The sequence below is a fragment of the Electrophorus electricus genome, chromosome 19, assembly GCF_041902795.1.
Source record: "Electrophorus electricus isolate QZ-2024a chromosome 19, ASM4190279v1, whole genome shotgun sequence".
Classification (NCBI taxonomy): Eukaryota; Metazoa; Chordata; class Actinopteri; order Gymnotiformes; family Gymnotidae; genus Electrophorus; species Electrophorus electricus.
In genome coordinates, this window is record NC_137515.1 from 14277604 (window position 1) to 14305000 (window position 27397).

Consider the following 27397-nt stretch of genomic DNA (forward strand, 5'->3'; position numbering starts at 1 on the left):
CAGGGCCCAGTGGGGTTTATTATTGCCAGCCGCACCCTCCCCTGACAATAGGACAGTGCGTGCAAAGTAAAAATGGACTCGCGAGCACCCATCGAGCGCGCGCGGCGCCGAACAGTCGCGCCGAGTCGAGCGGCATGAATGGCAGTTAAGACGGCGCCTCCAAAAAGGCTCCGTCCGTGAGCACCCCCGCGCCGTCGCCGGCTCGCGGGAAAAACGTCTGACCGCGTGCCTGTCCCAGGAGAGGCTTGGTACCCACCCCCCCGCGCCCACGCAGCCCGCGACCAGCTACATATGATGGCCTGAGATGGCCGTCCGAGCGGAGAGTCACGACTAGCTCTGACAGGGTGGCAAAGGGGCAAGGGTGTCAGCCAGAGCATGGGCTGGGCTACGACCCCAGTGGGGCGAGGGCACAGCCAGGTCACCATGTGTCTCACTGGCTCCATCACCGGGGAGAGGCTCCGGTGCACAGCTGATCAGCTATAGGACAATGCGAAGCCAGGGTCAGACAGGGTCATATACCAGCTCCCTGTCCTCTCCATCTCCCAGAGAACCTATATGTCACCGTCTGTCTGTCCGCCTGCTTACATCTCTGTGTCTGGTTTTATTGTCATTGCACCATCCTTGAACCCGGCGCAGCAGTGGATAGCCTTTCTCACGCCGAACGCGGCCTCCGTCTGAGGGAGAAATGAGGGGACCGGCGTCCGCAGGGAGAGAATAACAGAAATAAGATGAATCTCAGGAGCCTCCAGGGGTTTTAACCACGTCGTCTACACAAAATGTGTGTAATGGTCACCTGGGGCTGGCCATGGAGACTGTACCAATTAAATTAGGCAGAACTAGAGTGGTTCTCTCGCACCCCCAGCTGCAGCTTGTTTGCCAGCAGTCCCCACGGATCCTCCCCACTCTGCTCCGCTGTGTACAGTAATTGTATTTAGGACACTCGTGTTCACCGGAATATGCTAGAAACGAGAACAAACACAGAGAGAACTGCCGGAGTAGGTTTCTGACTACATTACCCATGAGGCTGTGCCATGTAAGAAGAGTTGATTTGGTTGCAGGGCAGTGCAGGGCACCATGTAGCTCATTACAGGAGCTTTTACACCTAGAGGATGTGAAAAGTAGGAAAAGTGAAATCTTATGACAAACAAGCTTCGCCAGACATATCTGATTCCTGTGCTGTATTTAGCTGAGCAGGCTTCACATTTTATGTATTCATCTTTTTCTTTCGGTTATTCCTGTTCGGGGTCTCCACAGCGGATCGTCCGATTCTGCTGACACCCTGCAGGCCGGCGCTGCTGCCGGCATTTGTTGGCAACCCAGGCCTCGACTGACGTACTTTGGAAATGGGATTTACGAACCTCACGTTGGATTTGGCCTGCGTTTTACGCCAGATGTCCTTTTGAAGCGGCCGTCCCCATTTATCCAGGCTTGTGCCCGGCGGTGAGAATGCGCCGGACGACGCGTCCCCGATGCCTGGATTTATGTTCGACATAAACTTTATTAGTACAGTATTACAGTAGCACTAATGAGCATATCAACCGACGAAAGGTTATTCAAAGTCTGTCCTTGAGTCCAGCCACACCCACCCCTTGAGCTGTTTCTCGAGCGTTATCGATACTTTTTTTGCCATAATAGAACTGGAGAAGGCACCGAGCCCGGGACAGTCTGCCGGCCTCGCCGACACCTTCCAACAGTTTTGTCGGACATCCACGTGGTCTGGCGTGTTGTTAGGGCAGGATTAGAGCGTTCCCTCTCTGTCTCTGATCTCTCCCACGTTTAGCACATCTAACGAGCGTGAGCGTCTGGCAGAGCTAAGTGGTCTCTGCCAGACTCTTCTCAGGCTGTGGCCAAGGAAGCCATAGGGATGGGTTAATTAAACTTAAATAATTAAAGAAGTGGCATTAATGACCTGTGGTGTGGCAGGGCCAAAGCATATGGCCGCAGATGAGTCCCTGTCTCCACGGTGACAGTCTACAGAGCAGGACGGGTGAAGGCCCTCCCCCCCAAAGCCCCCACCTTTCTGGCTTTACCCACTTTGATGATGTCAGTGGATGGGCACCCAGGTGCTAGAGTGGCATTTGATATGCAGGGCAGGTGGCGGTGTGAGAGACAGAGAGAGAGCAAGAGAGAGAGACAATAGCATGAAGGCGTAACGAGATTCAAACCCAGGGCTTCACCATCTGCTGCTGGGCACAACTCTCTGGACTATTAAATCACTAGTACAAAGTTTGAGCTGAAAGACAACTCATCTTACTGTTCCTGAATCTTCCTCTTGGTGTGTGTCTCTCTCTTTCTTTCTTTCTCTCTCTCTCTCTCTCTCTCCCTCTCTTGTTCTCTCTCTCTGTCTCTCTCTCTCTTTCTCTCTCTCTCCCTCTCTCGCTCTCTCCCTCTCTTTCTCTCTCTCTCTCCCTCCCTCTTTCTCTCTCTCTCTCTCTTGCTCTCTCCCTCCCTCTCTTTCTCTCTCTCTCCCCCCTCTTTGTCTCTCTCTCTCTCTCTCTCTCTCTCTGTGCCTATACAGCTCTCTGTCTTTTTCCTCCAGTTTATTTGAACACAGTATTATGAAACTACACTATTTAAAACAATTTGGCACATCACAGTTTGCATGACTCTCTTTATCCAAGTACATCATCCATCATTCAGAGCAAAAGACCACAAAACACATCTGTTCAGTAAGACTAATCAGGAGTGTGGTGCAGGGGAGAGCATCTCTCTTTCTCTTTCTCTCTCTCTCTCTCTCTCTCTCTCTCTCTCTCTCTCTCTCTCTCTGTCCCTCTCTCTGTTTCATTATATCGGCTCATCTTCCTCAACCCAAAGGGATCTGGGTGTGCTCTCCCTCCATGTTTCTCAAGCCAAGGCATGTCAGCCTGTGAGTGACACAAAGTGACTGGGCCCCAGTGAAATCATACGCCGGGACATGAAAGGAGCTGTTAAGAGGATGTGGTGTTGTCAGCCTGTGATTTGGATGTCAGTAATTGTTAGGGATGGGTTGAGAGGGTGAGATCAGCAAGCGTCCCGGACTCTGAGGCCTCTCTCCTGGGGCTGTGGGCCCGCTGCTCATCCCAGTCCATGTCTGCTCTGGAATGGTCCTAGACAGTATGGACATGCCTGTTTACCCTCTCTGTGCGTGTCGCTCAGTCTCGCCATCCCTCCTTCACTCTCTTTCGCTCTCTCTCTCTTTCGCGCGCTCCCTCATCCTCTCGCTCGTGCCTACCACCTTGCTTGCCTTGCAAGTTGCTTCCCATCAAAAATAAATACCCAATGACATCTTATCACAACAGATACGTACATATTTAATCAGGATGCAAATACAAATGATTAGAGTCATTACAATTCGCCCCGATCGAGGTAATTGTTTTGGTGATCAGTTTCCTGTCTGCTTTGAATTGTAATTAGTCATCGTGCTGAGGGCAAGTTATCAGAAGGGACCAGCGGAATGCAGCACCATCAGCACTGACACCAGACGACAGCTCCGATTAATCAAGCCCTCTCCTGCTCCCGTCCTGCCACGGTTTCAGGACGAACACAGCGACCGTATGGGGCCTTCGACGGGCGCACATGTTGTAACGCAGTAGATTGGTTAGGGCGGCAGCCAATGGCATTTGAATAAATAGCTCATTAGACCAAGCATTGTTGGCCTACTTCAGCACAGTATTCTTGGAAATGGTGTCAGGCCGGCACAGCTACGCGTGGACGTGCCGTTAGCAAATGCTGCAGCACTGATCGCTTTGACCTTGTTGCTTTTCCTGCACATCATATCGATTCCTCTCTGATAGGGGAAGAAGGCGCCGCGCACAGCGAACAGTTAAACCTCATCCGGGCCCGCCTGCCTCTCCTACCACAACACTGCCGAGGCAGATCATTCGAGTTATTTATTTAAAAACCCACAACCACTACGTCGTGCAGCTGTGGGAGATCGCAAGCCAGCGCACCTGCCCCGCAGGGCTCGTCAGTGGGCCTCCAGCGAGGAGGGTGGTGCAGGGCCCGTCGGTGAGAGGGTGGTGCAGGGCCCGTCAGTGGTCCGTCGGTGAAAGGGTGGTGCAGGGCCCATCAGTGAGAGGGTGGTGCAGGGCCCGTCGGTGAGAGGGTGGTGCAGGGCCTGTCAGTGAGAGAGTGTTGCAGGGTCCGTAAGTGACCCATCAGTGAGAGGGTGGTGCAGGGCCCGTCGGTGAGAGGGTGGTGCCGGGTCCGTCAGTGAGAGGGTGTTGCAGGGTCCGTAAGTGGTCTGTCAGTGAGAGGGTGGTGCAGGGCCCATCAGTGAGAGGGTGGGCCAGGGTCCGTAAGTGACCCGTCAGTGAGAGGGTGGTGCAGGGCCCATCAGAAGACTGTGTGAAAATCGAGGAGATTGTTGTATCACCAGTGGCATCAGGAATCCAATCACATCTTGCAAGACACAGATAATCCCTGCACAGCACCTTTCGAGATGAGGAAACAACTCACGCAGCTCATCTTCAGAAGGGCTCGCATAACAACTTCTTACGGCAAAATGAATTTGTTACTCTCCTTGGCCACCCTTTAAAAAAAGTCACCTCTAGTAATGTCTTGAAGATTTTGTCTTGAAGTCTTGAAGTTTTCTGTGATCTAGAGAAGGACTTTCAAACATTTATTTATTTATTTATTTATTTAAAAAGTGACTAAATTGAACCTATATCTGTCTATCTATAATAACCCCAAGAAGGAATTTGCTTGAATGGCAAATGTGGAATTTGCAGGGCTGAGTCAGATAAGAAAGGACAGCTCCTCCCGTGTCTGAACGTGCGCACCAACCCACCGTATGGAATCAATCTCCCCCCTGACGGCAGAGGCGGGGGCAGGAGTCTGTCAGCCTGCCATAATCCTGAGCAATGGCAGCGCTGTGCCCGCGAGCGTAAAAAATGAACCGACTCCTCCATCTATTCCCCACGCCCAGTCTCCATGCCACCCAACGCAGAAGCTGCCGCCCCTCTCTGGAGGCCTCTCCGCCGGCGACGGCTCCCGCTAATGCCCGATAATTGTAACAAAGCGGGAAATCGATGAAGGTTGCTGAAGGCATGGCAGCAGTTGTAAATCGATTGGGCGGTGAGGTGAAGAGCCCTCCGCTCACCGCGCATTTACATGCTACGCTGGGCCACCGTTCACACCGACCCGCCTGTCGGCGACGGTCTTCCGCGGGGCCGTCCCCCGGCGGGCCGCGAGCCTCGCGCGGCTTTGGCGGCGTCCCGCCGTGCGAGCCTGCGCGCCTCCCTCCTGCACCCGCACCTCCCATCCCCACCGTGCCGCCATGGCTGAGCGGAGCCGCGCTGTGCAGCTACGCATTTCAAATTTGACTTTCATGGCCATTTTGACAGTGTAAAAGGTTTTCTATTATTGGCGCTCCTAGTCGAACTCTAGGTTTGTGTGGCCAGATAGAATGGAGAGAAAAGTCCTCCCAAGAGCAGGAAAGGCAGCACATGTGATGCAGCAGAATTCTGTGGGACTGTAGATTTGCCAGAGCCATATGGAGTCCAATAGGATTTCATTCCTGGACCATTCCATATTAGAATTGCAATTATACCAGAAAGTGTGGTGCAGCAAGATAAGGGACCATGCTATGTGTCCAGCTACATGTCTCTGGGTGTCTATATATATATATATATATTATATATATATATATATATATATATATATATATATATATATATATATATATATATATATATATATATATATATATATATATGTACACATGCATGTGCATGCAGACGGTTTGTATGCCTGCTGGTCTGTATATTTGCCTACATGACTGCACCATGACACTGTGGTCTTTTTTCCCCCTTTTGTAGGAGCTTAAACCTCAGGATTTGAAAAGCACACTTTTAATGTAGGGAACATAATATCATCTGCAGTTGCCATGAGACAGCAGCCCTTTGTGCCGCAACTAAAGGCCAAGTCCCACAGAAAAGCGCTCCCTGTTTCATGTACTCCATTTTAATGACCTTCAAAATGTCAGTTAGAATGTCCTGACAGCCCACGAGTCCCCTGCCCGCCCCCCACCCATACACCCCGCATGCCCCCCCGCGGCCCCCCGCAACCTGCACCTTCCGCGTTGGCTTCCCTCTTTAGCACACCTCCCAAGGGGAGAGGAGGCGAGGGGAAAGATAGAGAGAGAGAAAGGGGAGAGGAGAGGGGAGAGATAGAGGGAGGGGAGAGATAGAGAGAGGAGAGGGGAGAGATAGAGAGAGGGGAGAGATAGAGGGGAGAGGAGAGAGAGGGGAGAGATAGAGGGGAGAGGAGAGAGAGAAGGGAGGGGAGGGATAGAGAGAGGGGAGGGGAGAGATAGAGAGAAGTGGGGAGAGATAGAAAGAGGGGAGGGGAGAGATAGAGAGAGGGGAGAGATAGAGGGGGGAGGAGAGAGAGAGAGAAGGGAGGGGAGAGATAGAGAGGGGAGGGGAGGGATAGAGAGAGGGGAGGGGAGGGATAGAGAGGGGAGGGGAGATAGAGAGAGGGGAGGGATATAGAGAGTAGAGGGGAGGGATAGAGAGAGGGGAGGGGGGATAGAGAGAGGGGAGGGGAGAGATAGCGAGAGGGGAGAGGAGAGAGAGGGGGGAGAGATAGAGAGAGGGGAGGGGAGGGATAGAGAGAGAGGAGGGGGGATATAGAGAGGGGGAGGGGAGCGATAGAGCGGGGAGAGATAGAGAGAGGAGAGAGGGGGAGGGGAGAGATAGAGAGGGGAGGGGAGAGATAGTGAGAGAGGTAGGGAGAGATAGAGAGAGGGGAGGGGAGGGTGGAGTGGTGATTGAGCTTGAGTCTGGTTTGGATGATCACTTTACATCAGCATCCTTTCATTCGTTTTCTCCTCCTTTGTCCTTTTTTACATCAGCCACAGTAAACAGAGGGTTAAAAAATGATCATTTATGCGAAGTGTTGACGTAAACATATGAATTCAGAATCTGTAATAGCTATTGTAGTAACGCTTATGGCTTTGGCCAGTTTATTTTATAGGGCCGTGACAGCCATTTTGCATAATGCATAGCAGATGGATGCCCATTAAATGTCTATTGACTCAGCAGTCTGTAGTGAATGCAGTCAGAGCTACAATAAACTGTCTGTTATGTACAGATAAATGGCCTCTTATGCGTATGAGCTGCCACTTAAAAGCAAGCATGTATCCCATTCCGACTGATAGCCACACCTGTACTGTATATACAGTATATGCAGAATTTGTAAAAAAAACAAAAAAAACATATCACTAAGATATGCTAATTGTACCACCTGTATGTAGCATACCCGTTAATTAAAAGAAAATGGCCCTTTTTACTATACTATTAATAGCATTATCAGACACCAAAAATAAAATAGACCAGCTCCTGAAATGAGTGCCACCCTTTCCGGTTCAGGAACGGAGTGAACTGAAGCCCCTGCGGTCTTGGAGGCGTTTTGGAAGGACTACGGCAGCGCTAACGCATCTGGCCACCAGTGATTTATAACCTTAATTAGAACGTTCCTTTCTCTCGCTCTCAATTACACCGTGTTTTACACGACCCCTCGTTAGGACCCTAATCCACCCCCCCCGCCTCTGCCGACGCCTTCCGTAACAAGCGCGGAAGCAGCTGGGAGTGTTGTCGACGTCACGGATCCACTCCAGGTCCAGCTACCCCGGACGGTAGTGTTTAACAGGGCTTTGCGTTCAGGAGCTACCAGAACCGGTGTCTACAGGACGGTCGGTTTCGGCGCAGCCGCATTTAAGATCAGCATCTCCCTTTCCTCTGGAAACTGCTGAGTCGTTTTAAAACAGGATGATAATACATCCTCTTTCTTCCTGGACATATCCTATATTTGGGACCACTCAAAAAAAAAAAAAAGTGTTCAGCTGAGATTTCTGAAATCTCTGGGATTTGGCTTTGCTTTCATGTTGACATTTGCTTTCTATAGTGTGCGGTTATTTTTGCATTGCTTTGACCATTCTTTATAAGTCCCATCTTCTTGCATGTGCACGGTACAGTCGGTCGATTACGTACACGCCCTCTACATGCAACCAACGGTCAGACAGCATCTCAGCGTGCGTCTGGAGCTGCTCCACAGAAGCGTATGGCCAGGGAGCACGCAGGACATTCGCCTTCTCTGTTCAAACGCAGCTGATAGTGAAGGATTTTTTTGTGATGTTCATTGTGTCTGCGTGCAGCAAGCGTGTGAAAAAAATAGACTTACATGATTCACACTCCTTATTCTCACACCCCACTACCTACTTCTATGCTTGTAAGTCCAATAAAACAGAAATTAAAAGCACATCTGATTTGCCTCTCTAAAACAGACTGAGCTTCAGGAAAGTATTGCTGAACTCCTGGAACGTGTCTAGTGAAGTAGTGCTGAGTGGACGTCTGAATGGAGAGGAATAAGATTATCTGGCCAAATCTATATGTGTATATTCTGAAGGGAAATGTTATTGGTCCTATAAGATTTCTGCATGTGGTGACAGTGAAGGGGTTCGCACAGACAGCATTAAACAGAACGAGGGCTCTTCTTGTCGTTTCAACAGGTCCCTCCTCCACACACACACTAGTAATTACGCTCGTCAGCGTTCAGCAGACTTTAGCTCCCTAACAACCTGCAGAGCGTCCGTTACCCAGCCAACCGCTTACTGGAAAGGAAAGAGTCCTTCTATTGCTCACTGCCTCTAGCTCTCTCTCTCTCTCTCTCTCCCTCTCTCTCTCTCTCTCTCTCTCTTTCTCTCTCTCTCTCTCTCTGCCTTCTACTGCTCACTGCCTCTATCTCTCTCTCTCTCGCTCTCTCTCTCTCTGCCTTCTACTGCTCACTGCCTCTATCCCTCTCTCTCTCTCTGCCTTCTACTGCTCACTGCCTCTATCTCTCTCTCTGCCTTCTACTGCTCACTGCCTCTATCTCTCCCTCTCTCTCTCTGTCACTCTCTCTCTCTCCCTTCTACTGCTCACTGCCTCTATCTCTCTCTCTCTCTCTCTCTCTGCCTTCTACTGCTCACTGCCTCTATCTCTCTCTCTCTGCCTTCTACTGCTCACTGCCTCTATCTCTCTCTCTCGCTCTCTCTCTCTCTCTGCCTTCTACTGCTCACTGCCTCTATCTCTCCCTCTCTCTCTCTCTCTCTCTCTCTCTCTCTGCCTTCTACTGCTCACTGCCTCTGTCTCTTCCTCACTGACTGTCTGCATCTCTCTCTCTCTGTCACTCTCTCTCTCTACCTTCTGCTGCTCTCTCTGTTGTTTAAGTAGCTGTGAGGTATACAGACTCCCTATTTATCTTCCTAACAAAAGCCATGAAATCCCACTTGCCGGCTGCAGGGGGCACTGCCCCCCCCCCCCCCCCCCCCCATCGCCTTGTACCTCGATGAAAAGGCAGCGATGTGAAATGGACCGAAAGCATCGCCACTGTGCCTCTCGGTTCCGGAGCTGCCGCGACCCTGTCTGACCTCGGCCCAGTCCACCTCTGCCTCCAGCAAGGCCCGGATGCGAAGACTCAAGGAGCTGGGTTAGCCGTGACACCACATGGGGCGTTTGACAGACTTCAAATTCACAGCAGCACCATGTGTCTTTCAAAGCTCTAACAGGCATTTAAACTCATTGACCACACTGCATGAATATAGCGTGTGTGTCTACAGCTACTATACAGCGCTGTGGCTGTCCTAGTTAGGGCTGACACCTTTCGCATCTTTGCGGTACGGCGGCTTCCTCTCCCGATGTCTGTTCATTTGCATGTGATCTGAGACTGTTTTAGCATAAAAGTATCTCTGCACAGAGGACATGTTCAAAATAACGCTGCAGGCCTTCAGGTTTAAACTGACTTTACTGGGCCTTCAAACAAAAAATTTTGCAAAAAATATATATTTGGTTTACTTTTTGAAAGTCTTAAATAGTCACAGTAACCAGTCACTGTTTTATCATGCGGCATAAAAAGAAAATATGTTTTTTGGCATTTGCCATTTATCAATTGTAAACTATTTCACTCAAAAACACCACAAAAAACGAGAGCTGTGTCTAGCACAGTTTAGCGCTCTCGAACCATGGGCCTCCCCTACTCCTGGAACCCATGTCAGGACGCGAGAGGGGCGTCCTGTGCGGGGGAAGATAAACAGGGCAAATAACAGCCAGGCAACAGTGCAGCGAGAAATTCCCTCGTCTCTTACCCGCGACTCGGCGCTGTGCCATCCGCCCGTTCCCACGCCGCCCGTTTTACGATATCCAGCCGTAGTCTCTCCTGTAGCTCACCTGGCACAGAAGGGAAAGTGAAGTGCAGGCAAAACCGAGGTCACGGGTTCATTTTCCATTCATGCATACTGATAAATATATAAGTTGCTATGGACACGGACACCGTCCGAATGCTGCAAATGTTATTTCCTTCAATTCTTTGGATGAACTCCTGGTAAGGATTGGCATAAGTAAAAAAAAAAAAAAAAGAATTCCATGAAAATTTCTCGGAAATCCCAGTCAAAGCAGGCTCATCTTCCATTATCTCATCAATAAAGTCCGGCGGTATTAATATGCCACATAAGCAGATATCCTGTGTTCCTAACCTCTTTGAAAAATTCTAGGGAATCGCAGCCAAATGCTCCACACACACTAATGCACACCCTAATGTCTTCTCCTTAAATATACAGCCTTTATTACATTTTACGGTTTCGGCGTTTGGCAGACGCTCTTATCCATAGTGACTTATATATTTAATAGCAGGAGAGCGTGTGTTCCCTGTGAAACAAATCTGTGGCCTTGGTGTTACTAGCAGCATGCTACCTTGCAGGTAGGTCTGTTCTCTGCACACCACAATGTCCCTTTCCAGGTCTTTGTGTCCTTAACCCCTGCCTCCTCGGTATGTAGTAGGCGTAGTAAAAACTAAACCGCTGCTTGTGTGTTCTTCTGGCTAAACGCTGAGTTCAATTATCCGTTCTTTCTAAAAGCCCACATGCATTCCGATCGAGATCAAGGGAGCCCGACCTCCCGGAGACCACGCTGCAGCGTTTAGCTTCAGCCGTAATCCATTCCAACTGGCTCGGCTAATCAAGGGCTTCAGGAGCATTTGGACGTTAGTGGGTGGTGTTCTGCAGCTGGGCTGGGAGTATGCGCACCGTGGAAGGGCTCCAGGACTAGAATTAAGTTCCAGAGCTACATTGCCTCCGTGTGCTGTTTTTGTTTCACCACAAATTCTCAAAGCGCCAGTTCAGAAAGCTTCTCTCTTTATTTTTTCAAGCGGAGGTGTCTAGACGCGTGGCCATTAACCTTTGGTTTTCACTCATCGTATCTCTTTTGACTAGTCTGTCTCTCTAGTCAGATTCCCACCCTGTGTTTAAATGTTTGCAATTTATACTAAAGAAGTGATGAATCATTCTCAACTCTTGTCTTTAGCCATTTCTTTCTATAATAGGGCTATACACTAGACCTTCTCAGCTTTAAGGCTCTGTTGCTGTGCACTGCTCACCGTCATGATCGTCATATTCATTTACATCGCCAGTGAATTCCTGTAATTTAGTATTGCTGACAGAATCGTTGAAAGCATTTAACAGCATGTATTGCTATATGCCAGCACAGTAATATGTATGTGTATTGCTTCTGCTCCTATGGGGTTATTTCAAAACTGTAAACTCTACAAAATGGAACATTATGACAGGATGTCAGTGATATCCTGGTGTGTGTCTTCAAGATCTTGCAACATTTCAGGAGAGGAAAACATGCAGACCTTTGGGTAAAACCGCCCTTGTTTGGCCTGCGATGCCTCGCTTCCGCCCAGCTGTGATTCATGTCGGCTGGACATGAGATCCTTTTCTTTTTTCCTCAGATGATAACCTGCTATCATTCGCCGCACGCTCGATTAAAAACTGCCCAGAGGGCTCAGCGGGGCCGCTCCAAGTTTAGCGCGGACAAACCCGACTTGCCAGGCATCGTCTTCCCCCTACTGTCAGGTGCTCCAGTGTCTCGCTCCTCCCCGACGACGGCCTACACCTGAGGCTTTAATTGCGGGAGCGGCTGATGCCTCTCTGCGGCCCAAACACGGGCCGCAATTAGCGTGACACCGGGAGACTGCGTCCCCCCCACCCCTTTTCCAAATCCGCCCCACCCACTGCGCGCATCAAAGGGAGCCTTCCAAGGAGCGCCTCGGTCACCTGCCTCTCGGGCCGAGCACGCCGAGCGCCCGTAGTTCCACCGCAAGACGGAATATTCCGCCTTTCCGTAGCGTTCGCTACCAGCGGAACGCTCTTAGCCCTTGAGAATATTCTTCCAGCGCACTGACATTGCCAAGCCGGACACACAGACTGGGTCTGAAGTGGTGAATCTAAATGTGTCAGCAGGAGCGCGAGCCTAAGCCTTGGGGCGTAATATATTCCGGATTATATATTCTGTGCCCTTTTTCTTTCGTTCCCCTTGTCACTCAGCCCCAAGAGCTGTCTATACGGCGGGGGATCATAAAATGGCCTCTGCTTACTTTCTAGGAATTTGATTGGCTGGTAATGTGGAGTGTGTGTCAGGGGCTTTGTCTGAGCTGACAGGAAGTCGGTCCTGAAGGATATGACATCGTAATGAGTCGGCGTTATCGCCACCATTAGATGGCCCATACGCCACAGTCTGAGTGACTGTTGCAGAGAGGCACACGGCGGCGGGGCCCGAGGATCCGACACACGCCTGCGCCATTGTGCTCGCGCGGAGCGGGGGCCGCTTTTTAATGCTAATTGAGTGCGTTTCATTTCGGGAGAGGCATGAAAGAAATAAATAAATGCCAGCGGCTCCGGTGATAAAGGGAGCATGATTAGTACTCGGGCTCATTCGGATGCCGCATGCCGTGCTTGGAGAGACCGGCGTGTCGGAATGATGGCCCTCGTAGTGGAACTGGTGGTCCTGCATGTCCCACACAGACACACACACACACACACAAGCACACATAGCCAGCCTCAGCTCACTCCCATCATGGTGTAATATAGACTCCTAGGGTGTGAAACAGCAGCTGTGTTTGTGGTCATCCATCATTATTCCACTGCTGCTTTCTGTTGTCACTCACAGAAAGCAACAGACTGTTTTCGTGCACTACCTTAATTACGCATACACTCGCGTCTGCTTTTACCTCAGTCTCTCCTCCCTTTCTCGCCACACACTCTCTCTCTTTCTCTCGCTCTCTCTCTCTCTTTTCCTGTCCCAGTTATCGTTCCAGCGAACACTATGCACACGAGTTTAACGTTTCACAGATGACCTGCGTGTCAAAATTTCCCACAGACTTTGAGTTTCCCAAACTTCCTCTTTCAATTAACTTTATGGACGCTCCAGGCCACCGCCCGGACGGCGTTTGCAGAGCCTGTTTGCTGGGGCCGGCTTCACGTGTTTTACTGAGCGCGGCAGACTCTAACAGATGGCTTCGTCTTCTTCCCCAACTATTAATGCTTAATTATCCGGATCCAATTTGCACCTTAATAAAATGCTAATAATCAGAAGGCATCGAGGGTAGGGCAGGCATGGTGGAACTAGAGCTAGCTGAGTTTCTGACACGCCTTAAGAGACGCGCAGAGTTCATCCCGGTTCGGCTCGGGTGTTCATCTGAGCGAATGGAAATCGGCACAGGCGTTTTCGCAGGGTTTCAGTGACGGTGAAGTGTGGAGGTCAGACCTCATTCTGCAACGGCGAGTTCGCGGATGAGGCTCTTAAGCTGCTCGCTGCCATTGGCTGCGCATCAGATCTCCGCGGCTCGTCTCGTCTCTGCGCACCAAGATTCACCCATGACAGTAACTGCGAAGGTTTTTTTTGCATTACCAGAAATTACCAATGCCAAATACTTACATCTCAAAACCGAATTCTCAGCTCAGATTGTACTGATACACCGAGACCTGTTTCAGCTGATGTCCTTATTCCTAAAAAAGCGCGCTCTGTTGGTTATCATCGATCAGCATTATGCTTTTTGATAGATTTACTTTTATGATAGCAATAAACTTGGCTATTATATTAGAATGCAAGCCCTTTATTGTGATACCTATCCTACTGTATTAGTTCTTTCTCTCATATGATGTTATTTTCCAGTCCCTGGACGGTGATACGTAAACGCAAGGCCAGTCACCTCATGAGAGCAGCTCCCAACACTTAAGCTCTCTCACTTGATAGCAGCCTCAGCTAACGTTTATATTCCAGTTATTATAAGTTTCTATTATGTGCTCTGAAACTCCTTGCAATTACTCCTGACCGCATGGGGCTCCATTGACTCGGGCTCCAGGGGAGGCACCAGAAAACACTGTAATACGTTATTAAGGCAATCGCCCTTTCATTACAGCATCGCAAAAAAATTGTTTTAATGAAGCAAGCCCGTAGTCGCCGGGCTCGCCGGGCTCGCCAGCGGAAAAGCACAGAGTGGCAGGCAGGTGGTGGCAGACCAGCGGGGCCTGAATGGAGGACAGGACATAGCCGAGCCCCGTCTGCGTTCAGCCGGCGCTAGCACAGGGCGCGCCACCCCACGTCCCGCTGGAGCCCCGACGGAGCCCCGACGGCACACGCATACCAGCCAGTCACAGAGCTCTCTGTTGGCAAGGGAGGTGAAAATAACATCAGTTTGGTTACTTACAGGACGGAGGGACACTCCCGAAGACCCATTGGTCCAGTCTTTAATAACTTTAGTTTCAGTGCACTCCACAGTAATGACTAAATAATATGCCTTAAGGTTGGTAGCTAAATAATAAACAGTTAAACAGCAGACCCCCAAGTGAAGTTTCAACTGTGGTGCCTGCAAGTTCAAGAAACAGAAAAGCAAAACAAGGAGCAGACAAGAAAGTGCTTTTGGACAACACAGCATTTGTGTATGTGGCCCTGGATGGCGTGTAAATGGCGAAGAGTGATGGAGGACGTAGAGGAACCTTCGATAATGTGGCATAAAAGACGACTGTTGCCACGGCGCAGAATTCCCCTCTGGGGCAGCGCGGGGGACGGCAAGACCTCTGTTCCGACCTCAATTCCGTTCCGGCGGCACACCGGAGGCCCCGGAGGCTCCGCGTCGCCGCGTGCATTCTAAGCGGCTTGGCCGGATGTCTTCCCAGCATGCAGCAGGTGTGTGTGTGTGAAGCGGGAATCACAAACGCGCTCCTGGACGCGAGAAGCTGCCCGTAATGTTGAAAAAAAAAAAAAAGCCGGATGACACCTGCCCACCCCAAGGCCCCACCCCTGCCAAGACCCCAACTCACCGGCTCAGCGACACGCTAAACACACCCGTCAGCCGTCAGGTCCTGAGGCATGAGTCGGAAAGGCATGCTAGTATTTTAAGAAAGTTCAGCTCCCTTGCCCAAAAAGGGAAGAAAAAAATGTATTTGTCTTATTCCCGTTCATCCAGTTAGTCCTGCTAAACCCACCCCGTGCAGCTTCTCGGCCCCGCTGTGAAGGTCTCCCATCGTCGTCTCCTTGCCTGTCTGAAGGCCCCATGCTCTCTTCATTAAAACAGAGGCTACAAACAGTCACACTGCTGACCTATCACTATCGATTTCCCCAGGCTCTGAGGAAGAGTGTTCCCTCAGGGGTCGTCCGACTTCAAAACCCCGCTCAGAAGTCTTTGTTAGTGACTTTCCCCCAAAGTGCCACAGTGGGTGAAAAACAGGAATAAAAGAAAGGGTTTGAAAACGAGAGGCCAGGGCTTGTTATGAAATATTGACAGACCAGCATTAGGGCTGTGTTGCCTCTATTTAAGGCTAACCTTCTTTTCACTCCGCCCTTCTGGAGATTTTAAGAGACAAAATGCAATGTGCCTTCCTGGTATAGCGCACAATTTGCGAACGCGTCTAAAAATAAACCGGTGCTTGTTATATGCACATATGGATTTCTGTGTTCCGTGGTGGGTCATTAAGGTGACATCCAGCCATGCAGAGTGGTATGTTACCATTCTGCAATGCATGGATAGACGCACACTTTTTATTTGTTCCCGTCTTTTCATTTTGTTCCCGTGTTTGGCTCTAAGGCGTCTGTGTCGTCAGGAACCGATACGATACTGCGTGAGAACAAGGGCTTGGTCCGAGCGCTCTGCTTGCAGACGTTTTTTCACATAGTCGTCTAGTCGATGACAAGCTCATTGTAAACCCACCATGAACAATTCATTTGGCCAAGTTCAGCAAGGAAAACAACAACAACAAAAATTCCTCCCATCCGCTGAGTTATGGCCTGGCTGTCATCCCGCCTGGCCCCTCCGTTTCGGTTTTTCCGAGCGCTTGAAAGATTCATGATTTCTATATCCCTTCAAAGATGGCTGGAAATGGAAATGCATGCCAGCCCACACAAGGCATCGTAAAGGGCGTTGCTTTATGAGGGCGGCCTGAGTATAGAGCGTCCTGCGAGCCCGCTGCCCTTCAGTGATTCCAAACGGGCTGGGACTCGGCACGGGGCATGCTGAATATTTAAAGGCTGAGGCTCGACGTCTGGTCCTGTGACTCAGTGTTAAGCATCATACGACTACAGATTCCTTTTGCTGAGTTCTGGGGTTTCTCACACAGGTTAAGGCTATTGGCACCGCCGTCATGCTCCTGGAGGTGCAGAGGCCGCAGCGCAGACCAATTTCCTGACGACATAAACCTTAATGGAAGACTCCAAAAATTGATATATAGCGTTACATTATAGACGCTAGAGATAAGCCTCAACCCTTGAGGATATGATTCTTAAACCTATTCGCCATATGGAGAGGAAATGGCACCAATTCTGCTGCATATTTACCTATTTCACAGAAAGGAGAACATCACGTCTCTGGGCTACTCGGAGTAGTCCGTGGCATCCTGCGACGTAATGACATAACGACTGCTTCCCGTGTTGACCATTCACCTCTGCTGTTCCGCTGCATTCGCCACACACAGATATTACACGAGATAAGATAGAAATATAAGAGAAAGATCTCAAAAAACAAAAAAGAAAACAGTTGAATTTCCTCCAGTGGATGAAGAATGTGAGGCTGGATGAAGACTGAGGCGCACCAGGGCTGTGATCCATAGGCCTGACCTTTCCTGGCAGGCAGTTCCCTTCTTAGATGGCAGAGACACTGTTAACTGAAATGTCCAGCCATTAAGCCTTGGCCTGCAGACTTGCATGACTGACCCTCCACGTCTCTGCCGCTCGCCCGCTGGTGCTGTCCTTGGGATCTCCCCGTGGCTGAGAAGCAGGGCTTGCACAATTAATCACATGTCCAGCACTAATCGCGATCTTTCGCCCCCGTAATTGTTTCACGGTGAACGGCCATTTTTTTAATACGCGCCACAGCAACAAAAGCGCTCCTTAGCAAATGAGCACTTAAAAAAAGAAAACCACTCCTCAGCAAAAAGAGCACTTAAAAACTGTGCTGAGTGTGTGGGGAGTGCACTGTCCAGACATAAATGTTCACAGAGTATTCTACAGGTGTGCGGTCCTTCCTCTACGGGGCGCTGCTGAGATGATGCGCACTATGTAATCAATATCTGCAATGAACACATTCTAACAAAGCAGTCCGGATTGCAGTCAGGTCCACGATGGTTCTATTAGAAAACACTACAGTTCTAACAACAGGTCTGTCTCACATCTCTGTTTTGCTAAAGGATCTCAGAACACCTCCTGCAGTAGAGGGAATGTCTGTTTGTGACCCAAAGACACAAACAGCTGTGAGCAAGTGTCTGTTTTCTGATCATTTGTTTGTTTAACTTCTGTACAAGCTGGTGTATGCAAGCATAATCCTTTAAGGAAATCAAATATCCTCAATTAAATAAAAGCCAAACATAACAGCACCTCTTGGTTATGGGAGACAACGGGGCAGATTTGGAGAGATCTAATAAAGATCGCTCCGGAAAAGCTTATTTAAATTGGCTTGATTCGATTTATTAGGCCATTTGCATGCTGATGGCCTTTGTTTATTAACAAATTAATTGCATCGGTTGGCGCAACAGAATGCAGAAATGGCCATGTGAAATCACACCCATTCGTGTTGATTTCCATCTGCTTTGAGGAAAGAACCACGATGTGAAGGCATGGGGCAGTAGTGTTGGAGGAGGGGAGGGATTCAGATATGTTGGCTCCGTAGGCCAGAGGCTCTCGACGACATAGAGAGTACAGTAAGAATTCACCCAGTCTCCCGAAGGAGTAATAGTGTCCAACGTGCAAAATATTCCTACTAACATGCATGTAGTTCTTTCAGCACAGGTCACTAGACTACATAGGGACCTTTATAAAATACAACACATGCATGGGTGAACAAGCACAAACATACAAGACGTAGGTCTCCAAATGCTTTGTGCATGTATGTAACATCACGACTGGACGTGTGGGTGTGAACACGTGCCGTAAACCGGAATTTTCTTGTAGCAGCACTCAACGCATTAATACCAGACGGACGGGTCACGGGAGCGTCACCGGCGTGATCGGCAGGCCCGACTAACCGCAGAGGCTGCAAAGCCTACGGGTGAGGGGTGTAGCGAGAACGGCAGTTCTGACTTAATTCATTCTGACATTCCCTTGTACTCCATCAAAGTCAATCTTGGAAATGCCAGCACATAACCAGATTGAACACTGAACACGGGTGATTTTCCCTTTGTTCCAGAAGTAGTTGATACCGGCGCGGTCAGAAAGACGTCCGCGTGCTCGGTTCCGTTTATGCTCAGATTGTCGCCACTTCATACGAATCCAAAACGAATAAATAATAAATCTGTCAGCGCTTTGTGCGTTAACGCTGCCATGCATCGTGCATTATTATCTTGCTTGTTGTGTATTATCTGTCCTAAACAATTAGCAACAGCCATCATTATCGTAATGCTGAATGTGACTGATTTAAAGTTCTCTGAACACTAACGGTAATGACAAACACGCACTTTGCCTCGTCCCAATTTGCTAATCAAAATACCATATTCCCATATTTCATGTTTATTAAGTCATTTGTTAAAACACAATGAAGGATAATTGAGATGGCCTGTGGGTTTTCTGGCTGATTCATGGGTGATTACAAGGGTCGTGGCATGTTTAGTTTTGTTTTTCACCTGTAAACTGGTATTGGAACAATCCCAGTAAAGAGACTTCAGTGACCAAGCGCAGTGCTCAGCGACAAAGTATCTGCACTGTGTGTGGCCAATTCAGATGCCCCACCCTTGACCCGTGACTTAGGCCCTGCCTACATTTACTGGTTATTGTGTGCTATAGTCGGCGCAATGTTTTTGAGTCATTCTGCTCCTTGGTGCCAGTAACTGTAATGTTCTGCATACAAAGCCAAAGCAGTAATTAGAAAATCCTTAGTCATGAAGAACAAATAAAGGCGGGGATTAGAGGCCCCGCCATGTCCGCGTTTAGGCCTTTAAGACACAAGAGGTGCTGAAATCTAGAGATAAGCCTCACTAGAGCCCTGCACGATGGAGTAGTGATATCTGTGATGTTTAGAAGAAATAACCTGGGATTAACCTGGATTTATGAAGTATCTTGCAATGATATTGAGACCATTTGAGTCAGAACATGAAGTGTGTGCGTGCGTGCATGTGTGTGAGTGTGTGTGTGTGTGTGTGTGTGTGTGTGTGTGTGTGTGTGTGTGTGTGTGTGTGTGTGTGTGTGTGAGAGAGAGAGAGAGCGGTGGGGTGGTGGAAAGAGAAAAAAATCACTGAGACAGGCATGGATAAAAAGCACGTTTGTGAACGGCATGTTCAATTGAACGCCCAGCCAGATCCACTCCAGTCGCACGCGGGAGACACGCTGGATAAACCTCGGCTTAAACAAGCGTCCATGGAGGAGCTCCACAGTGCACCGTGAGACTATGCTTTATTCCCTCGCGCTCCGCTTCCACACCTGGCGGCGCGCGGCTCGGGGGCGGGGCCGCGGGGCCACCGCGTGGTGCGGGCTGTTGTGAGGAGCCGCGCTCCCAAACCTCAGCAGGCGCGCTGCCCCTGGAGCAGTGTGTAACACAGCCCTTGCTTAAAATAGCACCGTGTGCTCTGTGCTCAGATAATGGGCCATGTTTTCCTGTACTAATAGCAGAAACGATGGGACCTCTCTACAATGTGCCTGTGTGTGTGTGTGTGTGTGTGTCTGTGATGTATGCATGTTATTGTCTCATTTAGCATCCAGCTTGGACTGCAGGCCCTGTAGCATAATGAGTCAGAAGCGCTGGCTCATCCATGATTGTATTTCATGTTATTTTATTTGATTTAATGCTATTTATTTCACACCACACACTCTGTTGCCTGGGCACACACACATGCACAAACACGCATGCACGTAGAGAAGGACTGAGAGAGAGAGAGAGAGAGAGAGAGAGAGAGAGAGAGAGAGAGAGAGAGAGAGAGAGGAAGATGGAAAGAGAGACAGAGAGAGAGAGAGAGAGAGAGAGAGAGAGAGAGGAAGATGGAAAGAGAGAGAGAGAGAGAGAGAGAGAGAGAGAGAGAGAGAGAGAGAGAGAGAGAGAGAGACAGCAAAAGAAAGGGAGAATGTGCTTGCAGCTACACTAAACTGTCAAATTACCATTATGAAGCAGCACAAACAGGATATTAGCAATCAGGCCCTATTGCTTCAGCTCCCCCTCTGAGGCTGTGAAAGGCGTGGAGCAATAACACCAGCCCGTGTTTCCCCCCGTACTCACCGTGCTATTTGTTAATGCCGCTTTGTTCAAACATTTAAGGAGGGAGGGAGAAGGGCAAAGTGTGGCAGGGACAGAATATTGCTGTAGGACCCAGAAGAAGAGGGGGAGCTAGAGATCGCCCCAGAGAGATACAGAGAAAATGAGAGAGAGAGAGAGAGAGAGAGAGAGAGAGGGAGGGAGGGAGGGAGGGAGAGAGAGAGAGGGAGGGAGGGAGGGAGGGAGGGAGAGAGAGGGAGGGAGGGAGGGAGAGAGAGAGAGAGTGAGGGAGGGAGAGAGAGGGAGGGAGGGAGAGAGAGAGAGTGAGGGAGGGAGAGAGAGAGGGAGAGAGAGAGTGAGTGAGGGAGAGAGAGAGGGAGAGAGAGAGTGAGGGAGAGAGAGAGAGAGAGTGAGGGAGGGAGGGAGAGAGAGTGAGGGAGGGAGAGAGAGAGAGAGAGAGAGAGAGAGGGAGGAAGAGAGTGAGTGAGGGAGAGAGAGAGGGAGAGAGAGAGTGAGGGAGGGAGAGAGAGAGGGAGAGAGAGAGTGAGTGAGGGAGAGAGAGAGGGAGAGAGAGAGTGAGGGAGAGAGAGAGAGAGAGTGAGGGAGGGAGAGAGAGAGGGAGAGAGAGTGAGTGAGGGAGAGAGAGAGTGAGTGAGGGAGAGAGAGAGTGAGGGAGGGAGAGAGAGAGTGAGGGAGAGAGAGAGAGAGGGAGAGAGAGAGAGGATAAGACAGTGGGGTACATAAAAAGCATGTGTTTTATGTTTGGGGTTTTTCTTATAATCTTTCCTTACACCTTTCACGAGAAATGCTGCTGTCACCGGTCTTTTATTCCATGCGGGTGTATACGACTACACTGTAATATGGCCTGTACTAGCGGTAACGATGTGTTGATAAGTAGGTTATTATTAAGTTATGTAAATAACGTACGATGCACACTGCACTGCTGCAACGTGGCGCGGGCTCTCGCCCTCTCTGGCCGTGCGGGGGCTAGATTTAGCAGCCCCTTCGTTGGCTATGGGAAGCGGCCATGCTCAGGCGGAGGCCGGAAGGTGCCTACTGATAGGAGGAAAGGGAGCTGACACCAGATGTGGGCACGCAGCAGGTGGGGGTGGCCTCGTAGTCATGCCAACACCCACCTGGAGCCACTCAGGATGTTCGAGGGGCTGTGGGATGGTGTGAAGGTGTGCGCGTGCACGCCCAGCAGTGGCAGCATTGTGCGCATGCGAACGCCTGTCACGCGCTCAGCCGACACATCACATGGAAGCATATACGCACGCACACACACACACACACACACACACACACACACATCATGTCTCTCAGGGTGAATGGCATGCCCTCAGACACTGTTCTGTACAGTTCTGGTTTATGTTTTTACAGTGACTAAGTGTCAGACATGCTCGTGCTAACGTAGCGGTTCGGAACTAATGTCCCTGAGCCAAACCCTTAGCTTCAGACCGAGTGCTAAAGAGGTAACTAATGTGTGAGAGAGAATACACTTACAGGACAAGTATCCTCTTGTTGTTAACACAACGGCCAAGATATGTACAATTAATGAGCTATTGTGAAGATTATACTCAACTTCTGTCCAACTGCATAACGTGTCATTCTTGCCTGGATATTTCCGGAAGTTCCTCTTGTCATAATCCGAATCCTTGCAGAAACATCCCTGAAATAAGTGTCCCGAACAGTTCAGTTCTTCTGAGATGCGTTGTCCCAGTGCATGCCGGTGCTTGCTCATTTTCCCAGCGCTGGGAAACACACCTCTGGTCTCTCGCTTTTTCTTGGCTTTGGCTTCCTCATTTTGCCACAGATATCGCTAGAATTTACTGCTTGGATTTCTGGGCCATTTTCTCTAGAGCAAAGATCAACCCCCAAAGTCATCTGCTGCTGCGATGTTGGTGAGTCATCTGTAGACCCATCTCCAGCACAGATCTCTCACTGAGACAGCATCTCCAGGCGCTTGAGCTTTATGCTCTGAGCTGCAGTTACCAGCCCCTAGCTTGGCTTAGTGTTATTTGTGTTGCTAGAAGTTGTAACCTGTTGTGCTGTAAGTCACAACCCCTTGATCCGAGTGTAACTGTGCACCAATATTGCAGGCCTGATGAATAATTCAGTGGACCCACAGCCACCAGCAAGAGAGGGTGGAGTAGAGATGATCTACAAAGATCTCTGGTTATCACCCCACCCAACCACATGCCCCCTGGATCGCTGGCTATCACCCCACCCACCTGTGTGCCCCCTGGACCTCTGGCTATCTCCCCACCCACCCGCATGCCCCCTGGATCTCAGGCTATCTCCCCTCCCACCCATGTGCCCCCTGGATCTCTGGCTAGCACCCCAGCCCTGCCCACACCCCCTGGATCTCTGGCTAGCACCCCAGCCCTGCCCACACCCCCTGGATCTCTGGCTAGCACCCCACCCCTGCCCACACCCCCTGGATCTCTGGCTAGCACCCCACCCCTGCCCACACCCCCTGGATCTCTGGCTAGCACCCCAGCCCTGCCCACACCCCCTGGATCTCTGGCTAGCACCCCAGCCCTGCCCACACCCCCTGAATCTCTGGCTAGCACCCCACCCCTGCCCACACCCCCTGGATCTCTGGCTAGCACCCCACCCCTGCCCACACCCCCTGGATCTCTGGCTAGCACCCCAGCCCTGCCCACACCCCCTGGATCTCTGGCTAGCACCCCAGCCCTGCCCACACCCCCTGGATCTCTGGCTAGCACCCCAGCCCTGCCCACACCCCCTGGATCTCTGGCTAGCACCCCAGCCCTGCCCACACCCCCTGGGGGGGACCTCCTCTCCTCTTCGTTCTTCCTTTTCTTCCTTTGCCCTGCTTCTTTCTTTTCTTTCACCTACCACCTCCTCTCACTGTTCTACAGCTGTGTAATGTTACATAAATATATGCCGTGTTTCATACAGCCTTTGGCAATTATTACCTAATGCACACAGAGTCACACAGTAACTCTAAATACCATTTAGCTTGCTGGACATTGCCGGACAGATGCATGTGCTGATACAGCCATTGAAGCCATGTTCCCGGCTGAGTCTAGACTGATAAAAGCTTAAAGATGGAACCTGATGCTCGTCTGACTTTAATTCTCCCCACGTTTACAAGTCAAATGGAAAAATAAGCAGCCAAGGACCTCCTACCATGGGATGCGCTGAGGTTTTTCAGGCACTGTCGCTTGCAAAATTGATAGATCTGTTTAGATCTGTCGGGGCTCCAGTGCGCCAGTCCACATGCTAAGGAGAATCCAACTTTTACACCAGGTCTCTGCTTGCTAATGCTCAGGGGCCACAGACCCCAGAACACCCCCCCCCCCCCCCTTCAGATAAGGCTATCTGAGGTTCCTGGAGACTTTTTATGGTTCTGTCAGCATGCACTTCGCTTATCCAAAAGACCTTTAGCATGGTCCTCTTCAGTGATCCCCAATTGGTGGTCAAAACATGTAGCATCAGAATGTTTCAGAAGTCAACATAATGCCCTTCTTGCTTCTGAACTAAACATTATTGCTTTTTTTAATATGACAGAAGGAGGTATATATGGAGAATCATTTTCCACTTTTCCTGCTGTCTCCTCAGGTGCCAAACGCAGAGCATCACCGCTCCTGCTACCATTGTATCCACTAATTGTGCAGCATCGACGTCTGCAGGGCTCTGCTGACGGGAATTGGTGCTGAAAACAGACTCGTTCGCAACAATGAGTCGCGCTCGGCAAAAGCGTCCACACAAACGCGTCGGGAGTGAAAGAATTATGGCCGTTGTTTGCTCAGATTTCTTTCTACGCATGTGAGGCGTGTCCGGCATGGCTAATTGGGAGTCTGTTGAGCAAGCATGTTGTGTTGGATCAATGGCCATTCAGGAGGTAATAGCACAGCAGAGGATAGCTGCTCATCTGATCCCCCAGCTGGCACCCGGCGCGTCTGAAACCATGCCGCTCGCCCGAAGCAGGCCTCCAGCAGCAGTGGTTTTCAGAGGCTCTCGACGCCGTCGTGCGGGCCGGAGCCTCATTTTATTTCCGGACGAGAGCGATGATCCATTTCTGTGCAATCAAGAGAATAGTTATCTGTGAACGGGAAAAACACGCAAGCAGTGCAATGCGAATCTCAGGTGCAGATGATTCTTGGTGCTGGTAAAGACTCTTGTGGGGCTGATCTGAATCAGTGTTGCAGAACAGGGAAAAATCAGTATGCTAGGTGGCTGGTGTCTGTACTAACTTGAATCCGGCTTGGTCTAATCAATTGTTTTCTCCTTCCTCTGTCCCTCCGTCTCTCCATCCCTCCGTCTCTCCGTCCCTCCATTCCTGCCTTTCCTGCCCTCCCTCTCTCCCTCCGCCCCTCCCATGCGCTCTGCGATTCCAGCGGCGGCTACGAGAAGCAAAGCGAAAGGTGAGTGGGTTCCTGCATCTCCCGTGCTCCTTGATTAATGGGGGGACACTATTCCCAATAAACTGTGCCGTGATAGCACTCTTATCTCCACCGCAAGCCTGCCAGGCTGCGCCATTCCCTCTCGTCCCGCAGTCAGGGGAGACTCGGGAGAGCAGCGGAACTCCCTTCCGGAGCTCCGTGCAGCCATCCACGCCGTTTATCATCCTTCTCCTCTTCCTCTCACCTCCTTTTATGTTTCTTTATCTCTACCGTTCTTCCATCTCCCTTTTTGCGGCTGCTTCTTCTTGGCCTGCATGTTTTCTCTTATTTCCTTTCCGCTTATCATGCTAACAGAGCGGCAAAAACAGAAAGAAAGAAAAGGAAATCTCTAAATGTCGCTGTTGGAAGTAGCACAATTGCATGCCTGTAAGTTGTGTATAGCTCAATCTTAGCTGTATATTGTAGCTCAGTATTAGTTGTAGGATTATATTACAACCCACACCATGATGTTATGAGTGTAATATTTTGGATTTGACTGCAAGTCCCTCTTTGAACGCTGAGCTGGTGAGAACCGTGCCTGTCAAACCCTTGAGCGTCACCGTGGAGAACGGGACAGAGCCTCACGCTTCCGACGGCGGAGGAGCGTGGTGAATTCCTGACTGCCAAGCGAGGGAGGCACTGAGAACATGAGAGGAGCGGAGAATCCTCCTCTGTCTTGGGCGAAGAAGTGGTGCTTCAACCTAATATGCAGAGAGCGTGAAGCGGATGAGAGGGCGTGGTGACAACACCATAATGGGGGCTTCTTCCAAACATGCATTTCTCCAAACTAGCTGTTTTATCACAGCTGTTTGCTGGGCTTTTACTCGATCGATAGGACAAAACAGGAAGAAGGAAGGTTTAACCTTTATAATACTTGACACTGGTTTTTTTGTGTGTGTGTGTGTGTGTGTGTGTGTGTGTGTGTGATGTTTTTTTGGGGGGTTTTTTGATAGCTGACATGAAAAGATTTGTTCCACGGTGTGCTCCCTTTGTGAGGGACTCCAGTCCGAGCTCTTCAGCACTTCACGTGGTTGCTTCTAAATATAGCCAAGAGACCACTGAAAGTGTTTCATCCTTTTGTGCTAAAGCGAACAGGAAGAGGCTTAGTCTTAGGACGTTTCTTTCCATTCTTCAAGTCCGATCGCGCTGCACCCTTATTTGATTTGATTTGTCTTTCTTTTTTCTAAGAGCGCTGTGTTGTGGAAATAGATAAAGCTTTCAGGAAAACAGTGATTCAGTGGAGCTAGCCTACGTGTATCGGTCACACGAGTACATAAATGACAGCGCCAAGCTGGACACTGAGCTGTCTTCCCGCATTGCGTGCTTTTTCAACGACACGACCCCTGTTCAGTCAGTCCTGATTGGCTGAATGCAGTAGAAAGCTGTCGGCAGTGCTGGGTGTGGAAGCCGTGTTGGCTCGGATCCCACGCCTGAGCGCTACAGATGTGCACAGATTGGGCTTTAACGTGCTTCTTTTTTCCTTTCTTTTTTTAAATCAACGATTTTCAGCCAGACAGGAAGGAGCATGTGGAACTGGAAGCGCTGCAGGCCTCCCAAAGTGAATTTGAGTAATGGGGCCTTAAAGGATTTCTAATATTTAACAGCCCTGGCTTTACCTGCTCTGGATAGACTGAGTAGCTCCTGCTGATAGCGTGGGCTTAAAGCCCCTGCCCCTGGGCTTAAAGCCCCTGCCCCTGGGCTTAAAGCCCCTGACTTTCAACTCCCCTCCCTTCCTCTTCTGTTGTGATTAAAAGGCCAGTCACAACATTTTGCCAGTAGACTTTTAAATGCTGTGCTGACATTTCTATGTTTTCAGTGATGCTCAGTGAAACCGTCCATAATTTGGCCCGGGCCGACATCCGAGCGTGGACCACACATCCGAGGCGGACTCGGCTCGGCTTTTACCACAGCAGCTCTATTCTCGCAACGTCTGCCAAGCCGCGTTGCTCGGACACCAGTCAGCCTGCGTGCAGCTTGGCTGTGTGGAGCAACCTCACTGGGACTTTAAAGGCAAAACTAGGACCCTGTGGTGGCTGTTGTCCAGCTAATGAAAACAGGACGCCACTTTGACATTACGTGAGGCAGCCCCGCCCTACCACTATGATTTGTGTCTACTGTAATGCATCTCTTATGATGCTATAGGAAATCCATTGCTCAGGTAATGAGAAAGGCAGTGTCTTGTAAATCACTGAGCAAAAGAGGTGGGCCGCGCATCTTATTTGCAGCCTAATAAAGACGTCGGTATCATGCACTCAGCTCCAGATTCATATTGATCAAAATGGAGGCGTATGTATCCTAGCTGGTAGCCATAGTAACAAAATAAAAGCCAGTCATAATTTTGTTTGTTGTTGAGAGCTTGGCAAGCCTTTTCATACTGGCACTGGAATTGGCATGACATATAGCGTAAGGTGTTTTGATCAACATGTATGTGTAACTGGAGATGTCTTATGTACCAACAAAAAGCAGCCTTCGTCAGCTGAAGAACCTCCAGAGGAGTAATCAGAGCTGTTTATTCAGACTTT

The 27397-nt window shown here is 49.9% G+C and overlaps 1 protein-coding gene across 6 annotated transcripts in view; it reads left to right on the forward strand.

The window, feature by feature from the left end:
• Window positions 1-27397, forward strand: part of cadm2a (cell adhesion molecule 2a) — a 216308-nt gene that overhangs the window by 130031 nt on the left and 58880 nt on the right. For 2 of the 6 annotated variants that reach the window (XM_027024754.3, XM_027024756.3), the window contains exon 2: window positions 24831-24857. The exons of the other annotated variants lie outside the window; for them this stretch is intronic. In XM_027024754.3, the coding sequence (XP_026880555.1) occupies window positions 24831-24857 (27 nt within the window). The remainder of the gene's footprint in view (window positions 1-24830; window positions 24858-27397) is intronic. 6 annotated transcript variants of the gene reach the window in all.